This window comes from Salvelinus namaycush, chromosome 27 (assembly GCF_016432855.1).
Source record: "Salvelinus namaycush isolate Seneca chromosome 27, SaNama_1.0, whole genome shotgun sequence".
NCBI lineage: Eukaryota > Metazoa > Chordata > Actinopteri > Salmoniformes > Salmonidae > Salvelinus > Salvelinus namaycush.
In genome coordinates this window covers 21570853-21596755 of record NC_052333.1, presented here as the reverse complement: position 1 = coordinate 21596755, position 25903 = coordinate 21570853, and the positions used below count along the sequence as shown (strand labels likewise).

The 25903-nt window shown below is 49.1% G+C and overlaps 1 protein-coding gene across 3 annotated transcripts in view; it reads left to right on the top strand.

Annotated features, from left to right (window-relative positions):
- The window catches only part of LOC120022830 (AT-rich interactive domain-containing protein 1A-like), an 84784-nt gene that overhangs the window by 42400 nt on the left and 16481 nt on the right, over nucleotides 1-25903 (top strand). For all 3 annotated transcript variants that reach the window (XM_038966850.1, XM_038966851.1, XM_038966849.1), the window contains 4 exons: nucleotides 20180-20420; nucleotides 20691-20795; nucleotides 21526-21696; nucleotides 23485-23794. In XM_038966850.1, coding sequence (XP_038822778.1) covers nucleotides 20180-20420; nucleotides 20691-20795; nucleotides 21526-21696; nucleotides 23485-23794 — 827 coding nt within the window. The remainder of the gene's footprint in view (nucleotides 1-20179; nucleotides 20421-20690; nucleotides 20796-21525; nucleotides 21697-23484; nucleotides 23795-25903) is intronic.

Sequence of the window (25903 nt, the reverse complement as noted above, 5' to 3'; positions counted from 1 at the left end):
AGTGTTTGGTGTGGAGGGCTCTATCCTAACTAACTTTCTTGATTCTTTTCTTTACATGTTATTTTCTATGGTGGAGGGTTAATGCAATATTTGTTTTAGCGGTATCCAAAGTTTTTTTTCAAAGTTAGGGTGGAAGAGGACAGAGTAACTTTCCTGGAGTTTGTAAGGTGTGGTGTGCGCGATGGCTTCTCAGCCTAGCGCGGAGGAGACGCTGTCGATACAGCATGGATTCAGGTGTGTTCCTGAGAACGGAGTTAAGGTGGAGGAGGTTCTGCTCGCGGTCGGCGAACAGGTAGGAGCTGAGTTTATACATTCTGCTTCTAGAATGAACAAAGCTGTGGTTGTGTTCATGAAAAGGGCTAATTTGGTTGGTAGGCTAATTGCTAGCGGAATATTTGTAAGGATGTGTTGGTGTCAATTTCACCTCTCTCTACCCCTTCAACAAGAGTTGTAGTGGCAAATTTGCCTCCGTTTATTACGGATGATCAAATTAGGAAAGAGCTGAGTCGTTTTGGTAAGTTTGCTAGCGGTTTCCGTGTACTGTCAGCAGGGTTTCAGGCAGATGCCGTTAAGCACGTTGTTTCGTTCCGGAGGCAAGTGTTTATGTTTCTGAACAACAACGAGCAACAGCTAAATGTGCACTTAAAGTGAGACATGGGGAGGGGCTCTATGCAGGTTTTGCCAGCACAGATAGTCTACGGTGTTTGAATGTGGGGATTTGGGGCACAAGAGCTTTGCGTGCCCACACAAAGGCCGTAGACAAGGTGAGGGTACAAGCGCCAGTGGGGGAAATAGAGGTCAAAGTGCAGGGGGTAAGGAGATGCAGACAGCAGAGGCTGGGCCTAGTCAGGCTAGAGATGTGGTGTAGATAGGCTGGGCCTAGTCAGGCTAGAGATGGTGGGGTAGCTGTAGCTGAGTTTAGTCAGGCTAGAGATGGTGGGGTAGTGGAGGGGGTCTAGTCAGGCTAGAGATGTGGGGTAGCTGAGGCTGGGTCTAGTCAGGCTAGAGATGGTGGGGTAGTGGAGGCTGGGTCTAGTCAGGCTAGAGATGGTGGGAAGCAGAGGCCGGTCTAGTCAGGCTAGAGATGGTGGGGTAGCTGAGCTGGGCCTAGTTATGCTATGGAGGGTGGTGTAAAGGGTGCTGGGTCTAGGCAGGATATGGATGGTGGTATAGCAGAGGCTGAGTCTAGTCAGGCTATGGATGGTGGTATAGCAGAGGCTGAGTCTAGTCAGGCTATGGATGGTGGGGTAGCTGAGGCTGGGCCTAGTCATGCTATGGAGGGTGGTGTAGATGATACTGGGTCTAGTCAGGTTATTTAGTGGATGAGGAGAGTATAGTGGGGAAGTGTAAGAGATTAGGGGGGGAGGAGGAGGGTGTCAAGCAGAAAGGAAAAGGGTGTGGACAAAGGCACCATGGAAATGTTGCCAGTTGCTGTGGGTGAGGCCCTAAAGAGAGAAAGGGCAGGTGGTCAGGGTGGGAGATAGAGAAGAGGAGGAAGTGAGTCTGAGGAAGAGGATGAGGATTATTTTTTCAGACTCCTCTTCAATTGGCCCGGAGCTGACAGCCAGTCAAACCAGAGGGGTCTAAGTACACGTTGAGAGAACTGACAAGGTTCCTGAATGAGACTAAGGGGAAAAAAGTTAATCTTGAGGCTTTTTTTCCTGATCCTAGAAAGTTTGTAAGATCAGTACAACATGCAATGAGAAATGAGGGACATGGTGTCCTCTCACCCAGGAAACGGTTTAGGTTGAGGAAGTGGGTCACAACAGTGCGTAAAGGTTTACCTTCAGACACTGTTAAATGTTTAATTTCTTTCTGACACTGGGCTTTTTGAGCTTTGTATTGGTCTATTTCTCTGCTGGCTTTTCTCCCACTTCTTATGGAGACTCTTCGGGTAGGCTGGCTTAATATAAATGGCGCCAGAGATGCGGGAAAGAGGAGTGTGTTGGGTGAATATGTAAAACAAAAAACAGTACATGTGTTGTTTCTGCAAGAGACACATAGTGATGGTGAATGAAGTCGATTGGGGGCTCTGGTGGAAATGGCAAGTGTGTGAGCCATGGGACAGATGTTAGTGCAGGGTGGCAGTCTCCTTTGCACCGGGTCTGTCTGTAAAATTGCTCCTCAAAGGAGTGTGGTAAGGGCAGGTTGCTTGTTGTTAAAGCAGAAATTAACAGCATGGTTTTGTTTTTATAAATGTGTATGGCTAACACAGGAGAGAAAGAGGGGTTCTTATTTGGGAGTCTTAGACAGGACTCTCACAAGTAGCGCCTGAGGAGACGCTGGTGATCGGAGGTGACTGGAACTGTACAATGGATTTAACAAAGACAGAAATGGGGAAGAGCCTCATTCAGTGTCAGTGGGAGTGTTAGGGGACATCATTAATCAGTTTGACCTAGTGGATGTTTGGAGAACTAAACATCCAAACACAAGACAGTATACATGGGTGAAGGTCTTTGGGGCTAGGGTGAGTGCAGCCGACTTGATCGTTTTTACATGTCTAGGAATCAGAGCAATAGGCTGTTGGGCGCTACCATTCTCCCGGTGGGTTTTTCAGATCACCACATAACCATGGCTCGGCTTGTCATTTCACCAGGGCCCGGCAGGCATCTTATTGGAAGTTCAATGTAAAGCTCTTACAAGATGCACTTTTGCTCAGGTTTCCAGACTTTTGGGAAAGTGGGGGCAGCGAAGAGAGGAGTATGAGTCTCTGAGTCAATGGTGGGATGTGGGGAAAGTGCAAATTCGGCTTTTCTGTCAACAGTACACAGCTCTCTCATCCTCAGAGGCTAGGAGAGTATTGGGGGAACTAGAGCGGTGTATTAGTGAGATAGAGGTAGAGATGGTGGGGCAAGGCAATGTAGGCCTCCAGCTAATTTAGCCGAATTACGTAGGGACCTGGGCAGTTTTTTTCAGTTTAAGCAAAGAGGAGCACTTGTAAGAGCTAGGTTCTCATGCTCAAGGAGATGGATGCTCCAGCTCCTTCTTCTTTGGTTTGGAAAGACAGAGCAGTGAAGCCAAGGGTATGCATTGTTTACGGCTCTCATGGGGCGGGACTCTGTGGTGGGGGAGATGCGGGAGCGGACTGTGGAGTTTTATACTGAATTGTATAGGGCAGAAATGTGTGATCCTATGTGTGCTCAGGTCTTGTTCGCAGGACTCCCTAAGCCTCTCGGGCACAGAGGGATGAAATGGACATTCCTCTGTTGTCACATGAACTGGCAGAGGCCGTAACCCAGATGTCCCCCGGTCGTGCCCGGGGGTCGATGGACTCCCAGTGGAGTTTTACAAAAAATTCTGGGGAATAATTGGACAGGACTTCTTTTGCGTCTTGCGTGAATGCGTCGGGGTAGGAGAGTTGCCGATGAGACTGCCGTCGGGCGGCTCTGACTCTCCTGCCCAAAAAAGGGGACTTGTGTGAACTTAAGACTGGAGGCCTGTGCATTACTCTGTGCGGACTACAAGATTTTTGCCAAGGTCCTCTATACAGACTGAAGTCCCATCTGGACTCTATAATACACAAGGACCAGACATATGTGTAGCGGGACGCTCAATCACGGACAACTTGTTCTTGATTAGGGACATGTTGGACTTGTCGAGAGGTTCTAATGTGAACTTTGGACTGGTCTCTTTAGATCAAGAGAAGGCTTTGATAGCGTGGATCATGAGTATCGTTTAATGTGATGTCTGTGTTTGGGTTGGGAAGAGTTTTGTTGACCTGTGTGAAGGTTGTATGCTGGGGCGTCATGTATGGTTAAGGTGGGAGGGGGCTCAGTAGGCCAGTCTGGGTGAGACGGGGCATTAGACAAGGATGCCCTCTATCTGGGCAGCTATACACACTAGCCATTGAGCCTTTTTAGGACTGCTACGCAGGAGACTGCAGGGAGTGTGCTGGACAGGCATGGGTGTGGTGACAGGAATAGCAGTCTCAGATAGCAGATGATGTTTCTGTGATGGTCAGGGATGGGCAAGATATGCAGGAACTAGAGACCAGTCTGAAGGTGTACGAGGAGCTTCATCAGCCAAGGTAAACTGTGAAAGAGCAAAGCTCTGTTAGTGGGGGCATGGGGGGATAGGGCTCTCCTCTCCTTCCAGGGGGTTTGCAGTGGGGTTGTGAAGGGCTTAAAGTGTTGGGGGTGTACCTGGGCTCGGAGAGGTGGGTCAGGAAGAACTGGAGGCTGTCACAGGCAGTGGTGTCAGACTGGCCAGGTGGAGGTGGCTCCTATCCCAAGTGTCATATAGAGGGAGGGTGCTATGATATTACACACTGTGGTCTTCCTGTGGCATAAACTGGCTGTCCTCAACCCCCGCCGGTCTGCTGCATTGGACCTGTCAACGCAAGCTGGTGGACTTCTTTTGTCTGGGACATCAACTGGCTGAAGGCAGCAGTGTTGTACATGACCGTCCCAGAAGGAGGACAGGGCCTGGTGGAACTGGAGAGCAGGATGGCTGCTTTCCGGCTAAAGGCGGTGCAGAGACTATTGTACCTACTGATGTGGCGTGAAGGGAACACGAATGCGCACTGCTGAGGAGAGCTGGCGGATTAGGGTTGGACCGGCGGAGCTGTTCCTCATGAAGCTGGAGAGGCTGAGTACAGCAGGTTCTCTCAGAGTTTTACTCTGCGGTGCTGAGGACCTGGCAGCTATAAGACCCACACGAGAAGGGGTGTGAGCCTGGGCAGTGGGTGGTAGGGAGGAGCCTATTTCCACAAACCCAGCATCCCTTTGAGATCGTTTCAGTCTGCCACCCTGCAGAGGCAACTGATGGCAGGGGGTACAAAGGTTAGGTGACTGAGAATGCTGGGAGAGGAGGGGTGGAAAACCCGGAGGTCTTGGCTCAACAAACAGGAATAACGTCTCTTAGGCTGCTGGAGAGTTCCTGGAGGAGGTAGGAGGCACTGTCTGAGCAGGTAAGGGGGTGTTTGAGAGGCCAAGGGGAGAGGCCACCAATGTTTCCGACACTGCAGGTGACGGCAGAGACTGGAGACTGGCAAGGGGTTCGGAGGACTTGTTAGATTTTAACACTCAGAGCCTGGGGGAGTTTGAGGGGGTGGGAGGTAAAGCCTCTACAACCTCTGCGTTAAGTGTTAGGAACATTCGGAGCCTAACAGCCGTTGAAGGGCGCTTGCTCGCTCTCTCTCTCTCAGGGCTCGCTCGCTCTCTCTCTCTCAGGGCTCGCTCGCTCTCTCTCTCTCAGGGCTTGCTGTCGCTCTCTCTCTCAGGGCTCGCTCTCAGGTCTCGCTCTCGGGGCTTGTTCTCGGGGCTCGCTCTCAGGGCTCACTCTCTCTTTCAGGGCTCACTCTCTCTTTCACGGCTCTCTCTCTCTCAGGGCTCGCTCTCAGGGCTCGCTCTCAGGGCTCCCTCTCTCAGGGCTCGCTCTCTCTCAGGGCTTGCTCTCTCTCAGGGCCCGCTCTCAAGGCCCGCTCTCTCTCGCAGGACCCGCTCTCTCTCTCAGGGCCCGTTCTCTCTCTCAGGGCTCGCACTGTCTCTCTCAGGGATTGCTCGCTCTCTCTCTCTCAGGGATCGCTCTCTCTCTCTCTCAGGGCCCCCCTTCTCTCTCTCTCTCTCTCTCTCTCAGGGCCCACTCTCTCTCAGGGCTCGCTCTCTCTTTCAGGGCTCTCTCGCTCTCAGGGCTGGCTCTCAGGGCTGGCTCTCAGGGCTGGCTCTCAGGGCTCTCTCTCTCTCTCAGGGCCCGCTCTCTCTCTCAGGGCCCGCTCTCTCTCTCAGGGCCCGCTCTCTCTCTCAGGGCCCGCTCTCTCTCTCAGGGCTCGCTCTGTCTCTCTCAGGGATCGCTCGCTCTCTCTCTCAGGGATCGCTCGCTCTCTCTCTCTCAGGGATCGCTCGCTCTCTCTCTCTCAGGGCTCTCTCTCTCAGGGCTCGCTCTCTCTCTCTATCAGGGCTCTCTCTCTCAGGGCTCCCTCTCTCTCTCTCTCTCTCTCTCAGGGCTCGCTCGCTCTCTCTCTCTCAGGGCTCGCTCGCTCTCTCTCTCTCAGGGCTCGCTCGCTCTCTCTCTCTCAGGGCTCGCTCGCTCGCTCTCTCTCAGGGCCCGCTCTCTCTCTCTCAGGGCCCGCTCTCTCTCTCAGGGCTCTCTCTCCCTCTCAGGGCTCGCTCTCCCTCTCAGGGCTCCTTCAGGGCTCGCTCTCAGGGCTCGCTCTCAGGGCTCGTTCTCGCTCTCTCTCTCAGGGCGCGCACTTGCTCTCTCTCTTGCTTTCTATCTCACTTTCTCTCAGGGCTTGCTGTCGCTCTCTCTCTCAGGGCTCGCTCTCAGGTCTCGCTCTCGGGGCTTGTTCTCGGGGCTCGCTCTCAGGGCTCGCTCAGGGCTCTCTCTCAGGGCTCACTTTCTCTCAGGGCTCTCTCTCTCTCTCAGGGCTCCCTCTCTCAGGGCCCACTCTCTCTCTGGGCCCGCTCTCTCTTAGGGCCCGCTCTCTCTCTCAGGGCCCGCTCTCTCTCTCAGGGCCCGCTCTCTCTCTGTGCTCGCTCGCTCTCTCTCTCTGTGCTCGCTCGGTCTCTCTCTCTGTGCTCGCTCGCTCTCTCTCTCAGGGCTCTCTCTCTCTCAGGGCTCGCTCTCTCGCTCAGAGCTCTCTCTCTGTGCTCGCTCTCTCTCTCTCTGTGCTCGCTCGCTCTCTCGCTGTGCTCGCTCTCTGTGCTCGCTCGCTCTCTCTCTCTGTGCTCGCTCGCTCTCTCTCTCTCTCTCTGTGCTCGCTCGCTCGCTCTCTCTCTCTGTGCTCGCTCGCTCTGCTCTCTCGGTGCTCGCTCGCTCTCTCTCTCTCTGTGCTCGCTCTCTCTCTCTCTGTGCTTGCTCGCTCGCTCTCTCGCTCTCTGTGCTTGCTCTCTCGCTCTCTGTGCTTGCTCTCGCTCTCTGTGCTTGCTCGCTCGCTCTCTCGCTCTCTGTGCTCGCTCACTCTCTCGCTCTCTGTGCTCGCTCGCTCTCTCTCTCGGTGCTCGCTCTCTCTCTGTGCTCGCTCGCTCTGCTCTCTCTCTCTCGGTGCTCGCTCGCTCTCTCTCTCTCTGTGCTCGCTCGCTCTCTCTCTCTCTGTGCTCGCTCGCTCTCTCTCTGTGCTCGCTCTCTCTATGTGCTTGCTCGCTCTGCTCTCTCTCTGAGCTCGCTCGCTCTCTCTCTCTGTGCTCGCTCTCTCTCTCTCTCTGTGCTCGCTCGCTCTCTCTCTGTGCTCGCTCGCTCTCTCTCTCTGTGCTCGCTCTCTCTCTCTCTCTCTCTCTCTCTCTCTCTCTCTCTCTGTGCTCTCTCTCTCTCTCTCTCTCTGTGCTCGCTCGCTCTCTCTCTCTCTCTGTGCTCGCTCGCTCTCTCTCTCTCTCTGTGCTCGCTCGCTCTCTCTCTCCCTGTGCTCGCTCGCTCTCTCTCTCTCTGTGTGCTCGCTCGCTCTCTATCTGTGCTCGCTCGCTCTCTCTCTTCGCTCGCTCGTTCTCTCTCTGAGCTCGCTCAATCGTTCTCTCTCTCTGCTCGCTCTCTCTTTCTCTCTGAGCTCGCTCCCACGCTCTCTCTCTCTGAGCTCGCTCTCTCTCTGTGCTCACATTCTCTTGTGCTCACATTCTCTCTGTGCTCGCTCGCTCGCTCTCTGTGCTCGCTCGCTCTCTCTCTGTGCTCGCTCGCTCTCTCTCTGTGCTCGCTCGCTCTCTCTCTGTGCTCGCTCGCTCTCTCTCTGTGCTCGCTCGCTCTCTATCTGTGCTCGCTCGCTCTCTCTCTCTGTGCTCGCTCGCTCTCTCTCTGTGCTCGCTCGCTCTCTCTGTGCTCGCTCGCTCTCTCTCTGTGCTCGCTCGCTCACTCTCTCTCTCTGTGCTCACTCTCTCTCTCTGTGCTCGCTCGATCTCTCTCTGTGCTCGCTCGATCTCTCTCTGTGCTCGCTCGATCTCTCTCTGTGCTCGCTCGATCTCTCTCTGTGCTCGCTCGCTCTCTCTCTCTGTGCTCGCTCGCTCTCTCTCTGTGCTCGCTCGCTCTCTCTCTGTGTTCGCTCGCTCTCTCTCTCTCTGTGCTCGCTTGCTCTCTCTCTCTCTCTGTGCTCGCTCGCTCTCTCTCTGTGCTCGCTCGATCTCTCTGTGCTCGCTTGCTCTCTCTCTCTCTCTGTGCTCGCTCGCTCGCTCTCTCTCTGTGCTCGCTCGATCTCTCTGTGCTCGCTCGCTCTCTCTCTCTGTGCTTGCTCGCTCTCTCTCTGTGCTCGCTCTCTCTATCTGTGCTCGCTCGCTCTCTCTCTCTCTGTGCTCGCTCTCTCTCTCTCTGTGCTCGCTCGCTCGCTCTCTGTGCTCGCTCGCTCTCTCTCTGTGCTCGCTCACTCTCTCTCTCTCTGTGCTCGCTCGCTCTCTCTCTCTCTGTGCTCGCTCTCTCTCTCTCTGTGCTCGCTCGCTCGCTCTCTGTGCTCGCTCTCTCTCTGTGCTCGCTCACTCTCTCTCTCTCTGTGCTCGCTCGCTCGCTCTCTGTGCTCGCTCGATCTCTCTCTGTGCTCGCTCGATCTCTCTCTGTGCTCGCTCGCTCTCTCTCTCTGTGCTCGCTCGCTCTCTCTCTGTGCTCGCTCGCTCTCTCTCTCTCTGTGCTCGCTTGCTCTCGCTCTCTCTCTGTGCTCGCTCGCTCTCTCTCTGTGCTCGCTCGCTCTCTCTCTGTGCTCGCTCGATCTCTCTCTGTGCTCGCTCGCTCTCTCTCTCTGTGCTCACTCGCTCTCTCTCTGTGCTCGCTCGCTCTCTCTCTGTGCTCGCTCGCTCTCTCTCTGTGCTCGCTCGCTCTCTCTCTGTGCTCGCTTGCTCTCTCTCTCTCTCTGTGCTCTCTCTGCTCTCGCTCTCTCTCTCTCTGCTCTCTTTCTCTGCTCGCTCGCTCTCTCTATGTGCTCTCTCGCTCTCTCTGTGCTCGCTCTCGCTCTCTCTGTGCTCGCTCGCTCTCTCAATTCAATTCAATTCAAGGGGCTTTATTGGCATGGGAAACATGTGTTAACATTGCCAAAGCAAGTGAGGTAGACAATACACAAATGTGAAACAAACAATACAAATTAACAGTAAACATTACACATACAGAAGTTTCAAAACAATAAAGACATTACAAATGTCATATTATATATATACAGTGTTGTAACAATGTACAAATGGTTAAAGCACACAAGTTAAGATAAATAAGCATAAATATGGGTTGTATTTACAATGGTGTTTGTTCTTCACTGGTTGCCCTTTTCTTGTGACAACAGGTCACAAATCTTGCTGCTGTGATGGCACACTGTGGAATTTCACCCAGTAGATATGGGAGTTTATCAAAATTTGATTTGTTTTCGAATTCTTTGTGGATCTTTGTGGATCTCTCTCTGTGCTCGCTCGCTCTCTCTCTGTGCTCGCTCGCTCTCTCTCTGTGCTCGCTCGCTCTCTCTCTGTGCTCGCTCGCTCTCTCTCTCTGTGCTCGCTCGCTCTCTCTCTCTGTGCTCGCTCGCTCTCTCTCTCTGTGCTCGCTCGCTCTCTCTCTCTGTGCTCGCTCTCTCTCTCTCTCTGTGCACGCTCGCTCTCTCTCTGTGCTCGCTCGATCTCTCTCTGTGCTCGCTCGCTCTCTCTCTGTGCTCGCTCGCTCTCTCTCTCTGTGCTTGCTCGCTCTCTCTCTGTGCTCGCTCGCTCTCTCTCTCTCTCTGTGCTCGCTTGCTCTCTCTGTGCTCTCTCTGTGCTCTCTCGCTCTGCTCTCTCGCTCTCTCTCTCTGCTCTCTCTCTCTGCTCGCTCGCTCTCTCTCTGTGCTCTCGCTCTCTCTCTGTGCTCTCTCTCTCTCTCTGTGCTCGCTCTCTCTCTCTCTGTGCTCGCTCTCTCTCTCTGTGCTCGCTCTCTCTGTGCTCACTTTCTCTCTGTGCTCGCTCTCTCTCTCTGTGCTCGCTCTCTCTCTCTCTGTGCTCGCTCTCTCTCTCTCTGTGCTCGCTCTCGCTCGCTCTCTTTCTGTGCTCGCCCGCTCTCTCTCTCTGTGCTCGCTCGCTCTCTTTCTCTGCTCTCTGTCCTCGCTCACTCTTTCTCTCTGTCGCTCTCTCTCTGTGCTTTCTCGCTCTCTCTCTGTGCTCTCTCTCTTCTCGCTCGCTCTCTCTCTCTGTGCTCGCTCGCTCTCTCTCTCTCTGTGCTCTCTCGCTCTCTCTCTGTGCTCGCTCTCTCTCTCTCTCTGTGCTCGTTCTCTCTGTGCTCGTTCTCTCTGTGCTCACTTTCTCTCTGTGCTCACTTTCTCTCTGTGCTCACTTTCTCTCTGTGCTCGCTCGCTCTCTCTCTGTGCTCCCTCACTCTCTCTCTGTGCTCGCCCGCTCTCTCTCTCTGTGCTCGCTCGCTCTCTTTCTCTGCTCTCTGTCCTCGCTCACTCTTTCTCTCTGTCGCTCTCTCTCTGTGCTCTCTCGCTCTCTCTCTGTGCTCCCTCACTCTCTCTCTGTGCTCGCCCGCTCTCTCTCTCTGTGCTCGCTCGCTCTCTTTCTCTGCTCTCTGTCCTCGCTCACTCTTTCTCTCTCTCGCTCTCTCTCTGTGCTCGCTCTCTCTCTCTCTTCTCGCTCGCTCTCTCTCTCTCTGTGCTCGCTCTCTCTCTTCTCGCTCGCTCTCTCTCTCTCTGTGCTCGCTCTCTCTCTCTCTGTGCTCGCTCTCTCTCTCTCTTCTCGCTCGCTCTCTCTCTCTGTGCTCGCTCTCTCTCTGTGTTTGCTCGCTCAGGGCTCGCTCAGGGCTCCTTCTCACTCAGGGCTCGCGGGCTCGCTCAGGGCTCCTTCTCACTCAGGGCTCGCGCTCTCGCTCAGGGCTCGCTCTGTCGGGAGCCAGGTTTTCCTGTGTCTACTCTTCTCAATGGCAAGGCTGTGCTCACTGAGCCTGTACTTTGTCAAGGTTTTTCTAAGGTTTTGATCAGTAACCATGGTCAAATATTTAGCCACGGTGTACTGTCGATTTAGGGCCAGATAGCACTGCATTTTGCTTTGTGTTTGTGCTTGTGTTTCCCAATAAGCAATATAGTTTTGTTTTGACTGTGTTGTAATTTGGTTTATCCTGATTGATTGGATGTTCTGGTCCTGAGGCTTCAGTGTGTTAGTAGAACAGGTTTGTGAACTCAGCCCCAGGACCAGCTGGATGAGGGGACTCTTTTCTTTGCTCAGCTCTTGGCATTGCAGGGCTTGGTAGCGATATGAGAGGGGGTCACTGTATTTTAGATGTTTCCAAAACTTAATTGCTCTTTTTTGAGTTTTTATTATTAGTGGATATTTGCCTAATTCTGCCCTGCATGCATTGTTTGTAGTTTTCCTCTGGACATGTAGGAGAATCTTACAGAACTCTGCATGCAGGGTTTCAATGGGGTGTTTGTCCCATTTGGTGAAATCTTGTTTTGCAAGTGGACCCCACACCTCGCTGCCATAAAGTGCAATTGGTTCAATGACATATTCAATTAGTTTTAGCCAAATTTTAATAGGTATTTCAATTTGAATTTGCTTTTTAATGGCGTAGAATGCCCTGCGTGCTTTCTCTCTCAGTTCATTCACTGCCTCATTAGGGTGTCCAGTTGAGCTTATTTTTAAACCTCAGTAATTGTAGTGTGTGCAGTACTCTATATATTTAAACATAAGTAATTGTAGTGTGTACAGTACTCTATATATTTAAACCTCAGTAATTGTAGTGTGTGCAGTACTCTATATATTTTAACCTCAGTAATTGTAGTGTGTGCAGTACTCTATATATTTAAACATAAGTAATTGTAGTGTGTACAGTACTCTATATATTTAAACCTCAGTAATTGTAGTGTGTAGAGTACTCTATATATTTAAACCTCAGTAATTGTAGTGTGCAGTACTCTATATATTTAAACATAAGTAATTGTAGTGTGTACAGTACTCTATATATTTAAACATAAGTAATTGTAGTGTGTGCAGTACTCTATATATTTAAACATAAGTAATTGTAGTGTGTGCAGTACTCTATATATTTAAACCTCAGTAATTGTAGTGTGCAGTACTCTATATATTTAAACCTCAGTAATTGTAGTGTGCAGTACTCTATATATTTAAACCTCAGTAATTGTAGTGTGTGCAGTACTCTATATATTTAAACCTCAGTAATTGTAGTGTGCAGTACTCTATATATTTAAACCTCAGTAATTGTAGTGTGTGCAGTACTCTATATATTTAAACCTCAGTAATTGTAGTGTGCAGTACTCTATATATTTAAACCTCAGTAATTGTAGTGTGTGCAGTACTCTATATATTTAAACCTCAGTAATTGTAGTGTGCAGTACTCTATATATTTAAACCTCAGTAATTGTAGTGCGCAGTACTCTATATATTTAAACCTCAGTAATTGTAGTGTGTGCAGTACTCTATATATTTAAACCTCAGTAATTGTAGTGTGCAGTACTCTATATATTTAAACCTCAGTAATTGTAGTGTGCAGTACTCTATATATTTAAACCTCAGTAATTGTAGTGTGTGCAGTACTCTATATATTTAAACCTCAGTAATTGTAGTGTGCAGTACTCTATATATTTAAACCTCAGTAATTGTAGTGTGTGCAGTACTCTATATATTTAAACCTCAGTAATTGTAGTGTGCAGTACTCTATATATTTAAACCTCAGTAATTGTAGTGTGTGCAGTACTCTATATATTTAAACCTCAGTAATTGTAGTGTGCAGTACTCTAGTAATTGTAGTGTGCAGTACTCTATATATTTAAACCTCAGTAATTGTAGTGTGTACAGTACTCTATATATTTAAACCTCAGTAATTGTAGTGTGCAGTACTCTATATATTTAAACATAAGTAATTGTAGTGTGTGCAGTACTCTATATATTTAAACATAAGTAATTGTAGTGTGCAGTACTCTATATATTTAAACCTCAGTAATTGTAGTGTGTACAGTACTCTATATATATAAACCTCAGTAATTGTAGTGTGCAGTACTCTATATATTTAAACCTCAGTAATTGTAGTGTGTACAGTACTCTATATATTTAAACCTCAGTAATTGTAGTGTGCAGTACTCTATATATTTAAACATAAGTAATTGTAGTGTGCAGTACTCTATATATTTAAACCTCAGTAATTGTAGTGTGTACAGTACTCTATATATTTAAACCTCAGTAATTGTAGTGTGTACAGTACTCTATATATATAAACCTCAGTAATTGTAGTGTGTGCAGTACTCTATATATTTAAACATAAGTAATTGTAGTGTGCAGTACTCTATATATTTAAACCTCAGTAATTGTAGTGTGTACAGTACTCTATATATTTAAACCTCAGTAATTGTAGTGTGCAGTACTCTATATATTTAAACATAAGTAATTGTAGTGTGTGCAGTACTCTATATATTTAAACATAAGTAATTGTAGTGTGTGCAGTACTCTATATATTTAAACATAAGTAATTGTAGTGTGTGCAGTACTCTATATATTTAAACCTCAGTAATTGTAGTGTGTACAGTACTCTATATATATAAACCTCAGTAATTGTAGTGTGTACAGTACTCTATATATTTAAACCTCAGTAATTGTAGTGTGCAGTACTCTATATATTTAAACATAAGTAATTGTAGTGTGTACAGTACTCTATATATTTAAACCTCAGTAATTGTAGTGTGTACAGTACTCTATATATATAAACCGCAGTAATTGTAGTGTGTACAGTACTCTATATATTTAAACCTCAGTAATTGTAGTGTGCAGTACTCTATATATTTAAACCTCAGTAATTGTAGTGTGTGCAGTACTCTATATATTTAAACATAAGTAATTGTAGTGTGTGCAGTACTCTATATATTTAAACCTCAGTAATTGTAGTGTGCAGTACTCTATATATTTAAACCTCAGTAATTGTAGTGTCTATATTTTGTACCAATTGAGAACTTTGGTCTGAATTCTAAAGCTCTCTCTCTCTCTCTCTCTCTATCTCAGGGCTCTCTCTCTCTCTCTCTCTCTCTCTCTCTCAGGGCTCTCTGCTGCTAATATCGTTTTGGAAAAAAGCAATGACTTGCTGCAGAGTGGGAGTAGCTATGCAGAGGCTGTGTGTGTGTGTGTGTGTGTGTGTGTGTGTGTGTGTGTGTGTGTGTGTGTGTGTGTGTGTGTGTGTGTGTGTGTGTGTGTGTGTGTGTGTGTGTGTGTGTGTGTGTGTGTGTGTGTACACACAGCGCTGGCTGTATCCAGGGATAACAGCTTTGGTTGGGGGGAGAGGTTTGGGGAATTTTAAGGAGGGTGTGTGTGTGTGCAAGAACTGGTTATTCAGTTCTCTGTCTGAGCTCCACACGAGGAGGACCTCACATTCAGTGTCTTCCTTCCCAGCGTCGTGTTAACACAGAATACAGCGTTTTTCACTCAGAAAAAAATTAGAAAAGCTACTTCTCTCTGGTACTTTTTGCAGTGTAGTCTACTTTTCTCTGGTACTTTTTGCAGTGTAGTCTACTTTTCTCTGGTACTTTTTGCAGTGTAGTCTACTTTTCTCTGGTACTTTTTGCAGTGTAGTCTACTTCTCTCTGGTACTTTTTGCAGTGTAGTCTACTTTTCTCTGGTACTTTTTGCAGTGTAGTCTACTTCTCTCTGGTACTTTTTGCAGTGTAGTCTACTTTTCTCTGGTACTTTTTGCAGTGTAGTCTACTTTTCTCTGGTACTTTTTGCAGTGTAGTCTACTTCTCTCTGGTACTTTTTGCAGTGTAGTCTACTTTTCTCTGGTACTTATTGCAGTGTAGTCTACTTTTCTTTGGTACTTTTTGCAGTGTAGTCTACTTTTCTCTGGTACTTTTTGCAGTGTAGTCTACTTTTCTCTGGTACTTTTTGCAGTGTAGTCTACTTTTCTCTGGTACTTTTTGCAGTGTAGTCTACTTTTCTCTGGTACTTTTTGCAGTGTAGTCTACTTTTCTCTGGTACTTATTGCAGTGTAGTCTACTTCTCTCTGGTACTTTTTGCAGTGTAGTCAACTTTTCTCTGGTACTTTTTGCAGTGTAGTCTACTTCTCTCTGGTACTTTTTGCAGTGTAGTCTACTTTTCTCTGGTACTTTTTGCAGTGTAGTCTACTTTTCTCTGGTACTTTTTGCAGTGTAGTCTACTTTTCTCTGGTACTTTTTGCAGTGTAGTCTACTTTTCTCTGGTACTTATTGCAGTGTAGTCTACTTTTCTCTGGTACTTTTTGCAGTGTAGTCTACTTCTCTGGTACTTTTTGCAGTGTAGTCTACTTTTCTCTGGTACTTATTGCAGTGTAGTCTACTTTTCTCTGGTACTTATTGCAGTGTAGTCTACTTTTCTCTGGTACTTTTTGCAGTGTAGTCTACTTTTCTCTGGTACTTTTTGCAGTGTAGTCTACTTTTTTCTGGTACTTTTTGCAGTGTAGTCTACTTTTCTCTGGTACTTATTGCAGTGTAGTCTACTTTTCTCTGGTAAAATGCCAGATTAACTTCAAGCAAAACATTAGGCAATGTAGATGGCTACATTCTTCTATGTTAAACATTATAAATATAATGGCCAAGCATTGTTTTGGCTAAAAATACCTTGCTTTTTCATTGTAAGCTCATTTACTTGTGTGGCTGCCAGCAAATAGCGTTGCACTAATGTATCTTCTGTGAAGGAAAACTATAGTTGCACGTCCCTGATCACTCTGTTGAAGCAAAAAAACACTTGACTTTTAATATAAAACGCAGGTGAAATGGTTCATTAAAAACGCAGCTGAAATGGTTTATTAAAACGCAGGTTTTTGCATAGTTTGCATTTTTTGAAAAATGCAGATTTGTGAACTCTGTGACCCTTGCTTCCTTGTGTTGCTAAATGTCTCTCTAGTCCTGACTCCTGTCTATGTATGTGACCTCTCAATGAGGTAAGACTACAGAGCACAGCCTTAGGGGGTTAACCCCCTCCCCCTGCTTCAGGGCCCTGTGGGATGGGGATGGAATTTCTCTTGCTCTCTCTCTGGGAGACTGAGCAGGGCCCTCGGGCAGGTAGGTAGGCAGGCCTGGGGCCGGGCCCTCGGGCAGGTAGGTAGGCAGGCCTGGGGCCGGGCCCTCGGGCAGGTAGGTAGGTAGGCCTGGGGCCGGGCCCTCGGGCAGGTAGGTAGGCAGGCCTGGGGCCGGGCCCTCGGGCAGGTAGGTAGGCAGGCCTGGGGCCGGGCCCTCGGGCAGGTAGGTAGGCAGGCAGGCCTGGGGCCGGGCCCTGGGCAGAATGTTACAATGACTGCTTTCCCTGAGCTGCCTCTCTCTTTCTGCCTGCCTCCTCTCAGCTTCCCTGCCTGCCTCCTCTCAGCTTCCCTGCCTGCCTCCCGTTAGCCCTGCTGTCAGATGACTGGTCCTGTGATGCGTGTTCTGTGCCCAGAGTGGGGGGAGGTCAGCTGATCCTGACATGGCTCTTTAACCAAGAATGCCCCCTCGCTTTTTGATCTAGCCCCCAATCTGAGCGTTTTTCTTTTACTATAGACTTGCGCCCCCTGGGTTGCTCACAGAAAGGTACACACACATACAAACTCTCGTAATGACCAGCGCTATGGAGTAGGATTACGCAGACACACTCCCCACCTCTCCTGTGGCTCACACATGGGTGCACCCATAGACACACACACTTTTTCTCTTACACACACACACACACACACACACACACACACACACACACACACACACACACACACACACACACACACACACACACGTGCATGCTCACAATGACATGTTCATGTGTTGGGTCACGGCATTCACAGCTCTTTGCTGAGGGGTGGAGACGAGGGTCCCTGAATCATCGTCCTCCTGTCGGTCTCTCTGGGGGGCCTCCATCAGGTCACGGTCCAAAAATAGCACTGGGCGCCGTTTCAACTTGAAAACCGCCGGCTTCGGGGCCGCAGCCTCTCTGCCTGCCACAGAGTGAGAGTTCTGTGGGAATACTTGGCCACCTTCCAGGGAGTGTTTTTTTCCCTCCCTCCCTCCCTCCCTCCCTCCCTCCCTCCCTCCCTCCTCTGTGACGGCCAGATGAGCTAGCTAGCTGTTAGAGGAGACAAGCACATGGGATCCACGTGATTACAGACAGTGTGTGTAAACAACTCAACTTCCTGTTCAAACACAATCACCTCACCTCTCCTGCCAATATCATGAGCACATCATGGGTTAGAGCCTTGATTCTCAACTGGGAAGATGTTTTAGCTCCATGTGTTTTGAGTAGCCAGACAAATGATTGTGTTTCTGCTGAGATGGATCACACAGCCTCTCTAAAGTGATCTGGTGGGACTGTTGGAGGGTTGTAGCGGGGTTGTAGCGGGGTTGTTGCGGGGTTGTAGCGGGGTTGTAGCGGGGTTGTAGCGGGGTTGTTGCGGGGTTGTTGCAGGGTTGTAGCGGGGTTGTTGCGGGGTTGTTGCAGGGTTGTAGCGGGGTTGTAGGAGGGTTGTAGCGGGGTTGTAGCGGGGTTGTTGCGGGGTTGTTGCGGGGTTGTAGCGGGGTTGTTGCGGGGTTGTAGCAGGGTTGTTGCAGGGTTGTTGCGGGGTTGTAGCGGGGTTGTAGCGGGGTTGTTGCAGGGTTGTAGCGGGGTTGTAGCGGGGTTGTAGGAGAGTTGTTGCGGGGTTGTAGCGGGGTTGTAGCGGGGTTGTAGCGGGGTTGTAGCAGGGTTGTAGGAGGGTTGTAGCAGGGTTGTTGCGGGGTTGTAGCGGGGTTGTAGCAGGGTTGTTGCAGGGTTGTAGCGGGGTTGTTGCAGGATTGTTGCAGGGTTGTAGCGGGGTTGTAGCAGGGTTGTAGCAGGGTTGTTGCAGGGTTGTAGGAGGGTTGTAGCGGGGTTGTTGCGGGGTTGTAGCAGGGTTGTTGCAGGGTTGTAGGAGAGTTGTTGCGGGGTTGTAGCAGGGTTGTAGGAGGGTTGTAGCAGGGTTGTTGCAGGGTTGTAGCGGGGTTGTAGCAGGGTTGTTGCAGGGTTGTAGCAGGGTTGTAGCAGGGTTGTAGGAGGGTTGTAGCGGGGTTGTAGCAGGGTTGTTGCAGGGTTGTAGCAGGGTTGTAGCGGGGTTATTGTAGGGTTGTAGCAGGGTTGTAGCGGGGTTGTAGCGGGGTTGTTGTAGGGTTGTAGCAGGGTTGTTGCAGGGTTGTAGCGGGGTTGTTGCAGGGTTGTAGCAGGGTTGTTGCAGGGTTGTAGCAGGGTTGTTGCAGGGTTGTTGTAGGGTTGTAGCGGGGTTGTTGTAGCAGGGTTGTTGGAGGGTTGTAGCGGGGTTGTTGCAGGGTTGTAGCAGGGTTGTTGCAGGGTTGTAGCGGGGTTGTAGCAGGGTTGTAGCAGGGTTGTTGGAGGGTTGTAGCGGGGTTGTTGCGGGGTTATTGCAGGGTTGTAGCGGGGTTGTTGCAGGGTTGTAGCGGGGTTGTAGCAGGGTTGTAGCGGGGTTGTAGCGGGGTTGTTGCAGGGTTGTAGCGGGGTTGTAGCAGGGTTGTTGCAGGGTTGTAGCGGGGTTGTAGCGGGGTTGTAGCGGGGTTGTTGCGGGGTTGTTGCAGGGTTGTAGCGGGGTTGTTGCAGGGTTGTTGCAGGGTTGTAGCGGGGTTGTTGCAGGGTTGTAGGAGAGTTGTTGCGGGGTTGTAGCGGGGTTGTAGCAGGGTTGTAGGAGGGTTGTAGCAGGGTTGTTGCAGGGTTGTAGCGGGGTTGTTGCAGGGTTGTTGCAGGGTTGTAGGAGGGTTGTAGCGGGGTTGTAGCAGGGTTGTTGCAGGGTTGTAGCGGGGTTGTTGCAGGGTTGTAGCGGGGTTGTAGCAGGGTTGTAGCGGGGTTGTTGTAGGGTTGTAGCGGGGTTGTAGCAGGGTTGTAGCAGGGTTGTAGCGGGGTTGTTGTAGGGTTGTTGCAGGGTTGTAGCGGGGTTGTTGCAGGGTTGTAGCAGGGTTGTTGCAGGGTTGTAGCAGGGTTGTTGTAGGGTTGTAGCGGGGTTGTTGTAGCGGGGTTGTTGTAGCAGGGTTGTAGCAGGGTTGTAGCGGGGTTGTTGCAGGGTTGTAGCGGGGTTGTAGCGGGGTTGTAGCGGGGTTGTTGGAGGGTTGTAGCGGGGTTGTTGCGGGGTTGTTGCGGGGTTGTAGCGGGGTTGTTGCAGGGTTGTTGCAGGGTTGTAGCGGGGTTGTTGCAGGGTTGTTGCGGGGTTGTTGCAGGGTTGTAGCGGGGTTGTTGCGGGGTTGTAGCAGGGTTGTTGCAGGGTTGTTGCAGGGTTGTAGCGGGGTTGTAGCAGGGTTGTTGCAGGGTTGTAGCGGGGTTGTAGCGGGGTTGTTGCAGGGTTGTAGCGGGGTTGTAGCAGGGTTGTTGCAGGGTTGTTGCAGGGTTGTAGAAGGGTTGTTGCAGGGTTGAAGTAGTCTACCTGGTCTGCTGTGCTCAAATGTAGGAAAATGCCCATTTGGGGATTTCTGGTTGTCTTATCTCACCACATCCACCACTAATAAGCTGAGCTTCAGTCCTTTTTTGATTCACCTCACACAGTACATCAAGGAAGTCTGGTTTTTAAACATATATTGCGAATGATAGCCTAATACTTCCTCACAGTAGGCCTATTTGAGAAATCTTTCCAACAATCTCCCCCTCGGTAATATCCAAGCCTCGGTGTGAAAGAGCAAAATAACATCGTATCAATATCAACATCATAAAATACCTTTCGCAAAAACAACTGTCTCTCCCGAGCTCACTGGTGCTGGAAACTCTGAGATAGGGTAGTTGATACTATGTTGCAAATTCCCTAGAGAGGATCCAGGTGATTTGATACAATGTTGCACTTCACTAGTGATAGCTCAAGTCAGAAGGCAGACCGGCTGAGGAGAGGGGTGAATTTGTTTGAGAGAACCAGCATTTTCGTCAGTATATTTTCGATTTTTCTGTTGTTGTTGTCGGCTTTATGTATTTTGACTTAGTTGACAATGGAAGTTCTAGGTCAACGTCTGCATTGGCCGTCTGTTCCATGTTCTCATTTAGACTATTGAGCCATCAATGATCACGGTGTATCAATGTGTCCATATGGCAGCGGCTGGTGCTCTCGCATAAATTTTTACAATTTTGAATACGCACAAAAGCCAACATTTACCGGCTAACGGAATCTCTGGTCTGTTGTCTTCTTTGCTGGACTCTGGTCATCTGGATCCTCTCTGTAGACTTTGGACAGATGAGATGACTTTTGCTGCCCAACCCTCAGTAGCCAAGTGAACATTAACACTGTGCATAACCAAAACCATATGTTCCAAATAAATCCTGTTTCTCCAGTCATACTTCCTAGTGTTCTATTTCATTCTGTGGTTCTAATTCTCTCCTCTCTCTTGTTCCAGGACCTCTCTGGTTCCATAGATGACTTGCCGACGGGTACGGAGGGGGCTCTGAGTCCGGGCGTCAGCACGTCGGGGGTGTCCAGTAGCCAGGGGGAACAGAGTAACCCCGCCCAGTCACCCTTCTCACCCCACACCTCGCCCCACTTGCCTGACATCCGCGGACCCTCCCCCTCCCCCGTGGGCTCCCCTGCCAGCGTCACCCCCTCGCGCTCCGGACCCCTGTCACCTGCTGCCGTGCCAGGTGGGTACAGAGAGAATAGAGCTACACACACACTTATGATAGAGCCACTGGTTTCCAGAGAGAAGCAGTAATCTACCACATAGTACACGTCCAGCTTCCTAAAGTAAACCACAGCGTTTGTCGTAAACTACAGCGTTTGTCGTAAACCACAGCTTTTGTCGTAAACTACAGCGTTTGTCGTAAACCACAGCTTTTGTTGTACGAAACAGAAGCATGGTCTGTTTTTTATGATGCCCAGCGTGTCTGAATCTCTCTGATGTCATCACGCAGGTAACCAGATGCCTCCCCGGCCGCCCAGCGTCCATTCAGACGGCATTCTCCACACATCCATGGGCCAGTCAGCCATGGGCCAGTCAGCCATGGGCCAGGACAGGGGTGAGTATGAAAAGATATAGGTCGTGTTTGAGATGGACTACCCTGACTGCAGCCTGAACGATCTACAAATCACCTTGCTTTTTTATGGTTTGTTTGGATAAGGACTGAATGACATTCAACACCCGACGTTGATAGGGTTTTAGGAAATGGAACTACGCTTCTTTGGCTACTGTGTGGAAATGGAACTATACTTCTATGGCTGCTGTGTGTAAATGGAACTATACTTCTATGGCTGCTGTGTGAAAATGGAACTACACTTCTATGGCTGCTGTGTGGAAATGGAACTATACTTCTATGGCTGCTGTGTGGAAATGGAACTATACTTCTATGGCTGCTGTGTGGAAATGGAACTACACTTCTATGGCTGCTGTGTGGAAATGGAACTACACTTCTATGGCTGCTGTGTGGAAATGGAACTATACTTCTCTGGCTGCTGTGTGGAAATGGAACTATACTTCTATTGCTGCTGTGTGGAAATGGAACTACACTTCTATGGCTGCTGTGTGGAAATGGAACTACACTTCTATGGCTGCTGTGTGGAAATGGAACTATACTTCTATGGCTGCTGTGTGGAAATGGAACTATACTTCTATGGCTGCTGTGTGGAAATGGAACTATACTTCTATGGCTGCTGTGTGGAAATGGAACTATACTTCTATGGCTGCTGTGTGGAAATGGAAGAGTATAGCTAACATTTTCCTCTCCATCTCTCCCTCTCTGTCTTTTGTAGTGTACCTGCGTAACCCCCAGATGCCTCCCTACGTGTCGCCGCAGCAACCTGGCTCCGCCTTATCCCCTCGCCAGTCATCGGGAGGCCAGATGCATCCTGGGATGGGGCCGTACCCTCAGAACAACTCCATGGGGAACTACGGCCCTCAGGGTGGACAGTACGGACCACAAGGTGAAGCCCCGTACACAGCTTGTACACAATGAAGTCATTAAGTTGGTTCTGTCCCGCTTAACGATGATCGGCCAAAAGATTTCAGGTCTCTCTTGAAAAGGAGACTAACCTGGTTAAAAGGAGACTAACCTGGTTAAAAGGAGACTAACCTGGTTAAGTAAATGTTAAAGATGCACTATGCAGAAACCGCTCCGCCATTTCCTGGTTGTTAAAATTCTAATAGTTTGCTTAATTGCAGTTTGTGACAAAGCCAGCAAGTTTAGTGCAGACAATAATTGTACCATAACCAAAAATATTGTATTGTCAGCTGTTTGAAGCTGGTGTACAAAACCCAAAGTAAAAGATGCAAAAATGAAACTTAAGAACAGGAAGCATAGAACAGATCTACCGTTTCTAAGACTTGCTTTCAATGGGATTTTGGTCGGGCCCCCCCCCCCAAAGTTACATATTGCAGAGCTTTAAGAAGAAAAGGTCTCACCTATGTAGACCTCATACAAACAGATGGCAGCTATGCATCGTTTTTTGGCGCTCCGTGTGAGTAAAACCCCTGATGAAGGCTGCATGCTGAAACACCTTGGTTTTAAAGGGATACTTCAGGATTTTGGCAATGAAGCTCTTTATCTACTTCCCCAGAGTCGGATGAACTAGTGGATTCCATTTTTATGTCTGCGTGCAGTTTGAAGGAAGTTGCTAACTAGCGTTAGCGGAATAGATAGACCGTAGACTTCCAGTCATTGCAGTAACGCTAGTTAGCATTGGGTCGCTGAACTACCTCTAACTTCCTTCATACTGGATGCAGAGACATCAACATGGTATCCACTAGTTCATCTGACTCTGGGTCAGTAGATAAAGGGCTTCCTTGCCAAAATCCCGAAGTATCCCTTTAACAATGTCCTCCAAGAGCTGCTGAATAATTCTCTCCCAGCTTAGTGAAAGGAGTGGGGGAGGAAGAGAAGGGGAAATGAACGCGTCAACAGGGAGCATATGATCCTCCTGAAGATCGGTAGTAGGAGCCACGTGCTTCCTTTCCTGCTTTAAAGTGCTATTGCTGTAACATACACACAGGGCTCGTCCTGATTTGTAAAGCTATTGATTGTCCTCTCTAGTAGCCTAGTATTGCTCTCTGGACCGCTAAAAAAAGATCAGAACATTCAAATCTTTCAAAAGATTTTTCAATTGTCATCCTACAGTCGTCACAGCGTTTCTGAGGTAGCCTAGACACAGAGAACCTTTTGAAGCTGCATCCCTCAGAGGGCTTTCTTCACGGTCTTTGAAGAAGTATGGAGAAGGATTACTCATCGAATCGGACTCTAGTCCAGCATCTACACCCTGTTTCATCAGCTAGCCTGTCAAAACAGAGACCGAGAGAGAGGCGTTATCTGTGGAGTTAAATGTAGACGTGGACCACGGAAACTCCCAGCCAGGTTTCTATATGCCGGAGGCTAGACGCTTGCTGAGGCAGGCTAGGTCTAGATTCACCACAGGCTACATACAACAGGCCTAAAGCTTCACCACAGGTATCCATCTATTTGCCTCCTTTCTAAACTCAAATATTAGGCCTATCTGTTAAGTCCTTTTCCTGATTTTGGTTCAGTCAACGCCCCGTTTAGGATTTGGACTCTTGCTGTGTTAGTGTAAGACCTGGGTTGTATTCAGTAAAAATTCAACGTTTTGAAACCGAGTGACACAGGGAGGTACTACATGGACTTGTCCAATAATAAAACCCATTACGGTGTGCCCTTCTGAACAGTCCCCTGATGTCTCTCTGTCTCTCTCCCCACCCTCCAGGTTACCCCAGACAGCCCGGCTACAGTGGCATGCCCAACGCCAACTACCCTGGTGGTCCGGGGGGCATGAACCCTATGCCAGGCCAGGCTGGTGGGGCGCCATATGCAGGCATGCCCCCTGGCAGGATGGGTCCGGGTCAGATGGGTGCCCGCCCCTACGGCCCCGGGATGGGCCCCAACATGGGCCCCGGCATACCTCCACAGGTGACCTCTGGGATGTGCCCCCCTCCAGGCATGAACAGGAAGGGCCCCGGGGGCCCTCCGGATGCAGCCTCTGCCATGCACCACGGAGCCAACTCCATACACAACAGGTAGGCTGCCTGGTCTGCACTAAACGACACTTCCTTACTGCTTTAGGAGACAGGTCAGCGTCGAGTGCCGTTCAATATTACATGGTTCATCTCTTTGTTGGAAATTGTGTGTTTGTGTGACCCTGAAAAACCCATTGTTTGATTCTTCCCACTCCCAGGCTCTGCTGTGTGAGAGGAGAGGTCAGGTGTGAGCCAGCCAGCCATCTAAGATGTAGACGACCTAGGGGAACACAGGGACAGAGAGGAAAGAGAGGTGGCTTATGAGAACAGTGATCCAGGCAGTGTGTCACACAGTTGTTCAGTCAGGAAGTCAGCTGAGTCTCCAAGCAGAGAAACAGCGCCACAGAGAGAAAGACATTAGCCACAGAGCTCCAGAGACAGACAGACATGTAAAGACAGGCCGGAAACAGACGTGTACATCACGAGGTAAGACCGGGCCCTGTTCAGTAGGGAGTAAAACATTTTGAAACGGAAAGAAAACAAATACAGCGTTTTGCTACGGTGTGCCCTACTGAGTGCAACCCAAGTGTTCACTGAGGATGTTGAGAAGGAAGAAAGGAGAGGAGACAACTAGGCATTTTAGGCAGAAGTGGGCCTCTGTAAGAAAAGGGAGGGATGAGAAATACAGTAAGCAAGCCTCTTATCTTCAACACAATCTTTTCAGGAAATGGAAAAAGCTGCCATATTTCTCCATTGAGGAACATACAGTTATGAAACTTCAGAAGCTATTTTGAATACATTTTCATCTGACAGCAACGATTTTCTTCCGTATATATGTTTTGAATATTGCCATGTTCTTTTTTAACTGTCATGTATCGTAACTAGTGGTGCAACGGATCACAAAAGTCACGGTTCGGATCACTGTTTTGAGTCACGGATCGGATCATTTTTCAGATCACATTAAAAAAAGGGAGACAAATATAACTTTTCTTTCCATTTATTACTTAAATACTTCAAGCAAGGAACTTTTCAATGTTTAAATAAAATCTTCAAATAAAATACTCAATACTCAGTTGTTAAATTAAAGTGCAATATGAGGCTTGATACCTTCTTCCTTTGAACAATAGTGAACGTCAAAATAGCCCGTGTCCACGTCATCAAACAAAAGAACAAAAAGAAAAACAAAGCAGACCTGAGCTTATAACTTCACATTCTTTTTCTAAAAGATGATGATGTCTACATTGTCTGGGGAGAGGATAGACCTCCTTTGCAGTCACTATGTCCCCTGCTGTGGAGAACACCCTCTCTCTAGGAACTGAAGTGCCAGGCACAGCCAGGTAGCATCTTGCCATCATGGCAATGTTTTCCACCATCCACTGGAACGCCGCTTGCTGCCTTGTAGGATGCCACCTCCTCTTTGATGGTGTTGGCAAACGTCTTGCCTGTGTCCTTGCTCGCAAAGGTCTCCCCGAAAAGCTCCTTCATGGCTGAAATATTTTGTGGAGGAGGTGCCTCTGAGTCTGCTCCTGTCGGCTCTGTGGCTTGACCCTGCAGAAAAAAGGACTTGATCTATTAAACCAATTAATTATTTGGTTTATTTCATAGAACTGTAATTGTGCCAATAACATTTAATAAAAGCCATTATTATTCCAAATAAAAAATGGATGATTCTAATAGCAATAGCATAGACTAAGATTAGCCTGCAGTATATTTATTATTGAAGTAATTCACTCATCATTTATTACCTCCTCAGTGGCCACAATGTCAGTGGTGAGATCACTGTATGTCCTCCGGTGTAGGGCAGGGTCTAGGTGAGACAGGGTCTAGGTGAGACAGGGTCGAGGTGAGACAGGGTCGAGGTGAGACAGGGTCGAGGAGGTGAGACAGGGTCGAGGAGGTGAGACAGGGTCGAGGAGGTGAGACAGGGTCTAGGTGAGGCAGGGTCTAGGTGAGACAGGGTCTAGGTGAGACAGGGTCTAGGTGAGACAGGGTCTAGGTGAGGCAGGGTCTAGGTGAGGCAGGGTCGAGGAGGTGAGACAGGGTCTAGGTGAGACAGGGTCTAGGTGAGACAGGGTCTAGGTGAGACAGGGTCGAGGAGGTGAGACAGGGTCGAGGAGGTGAGACAGGGTCTCACCCTGGAGGACCACTCCTCTGTGGTGTAGTGAGCAG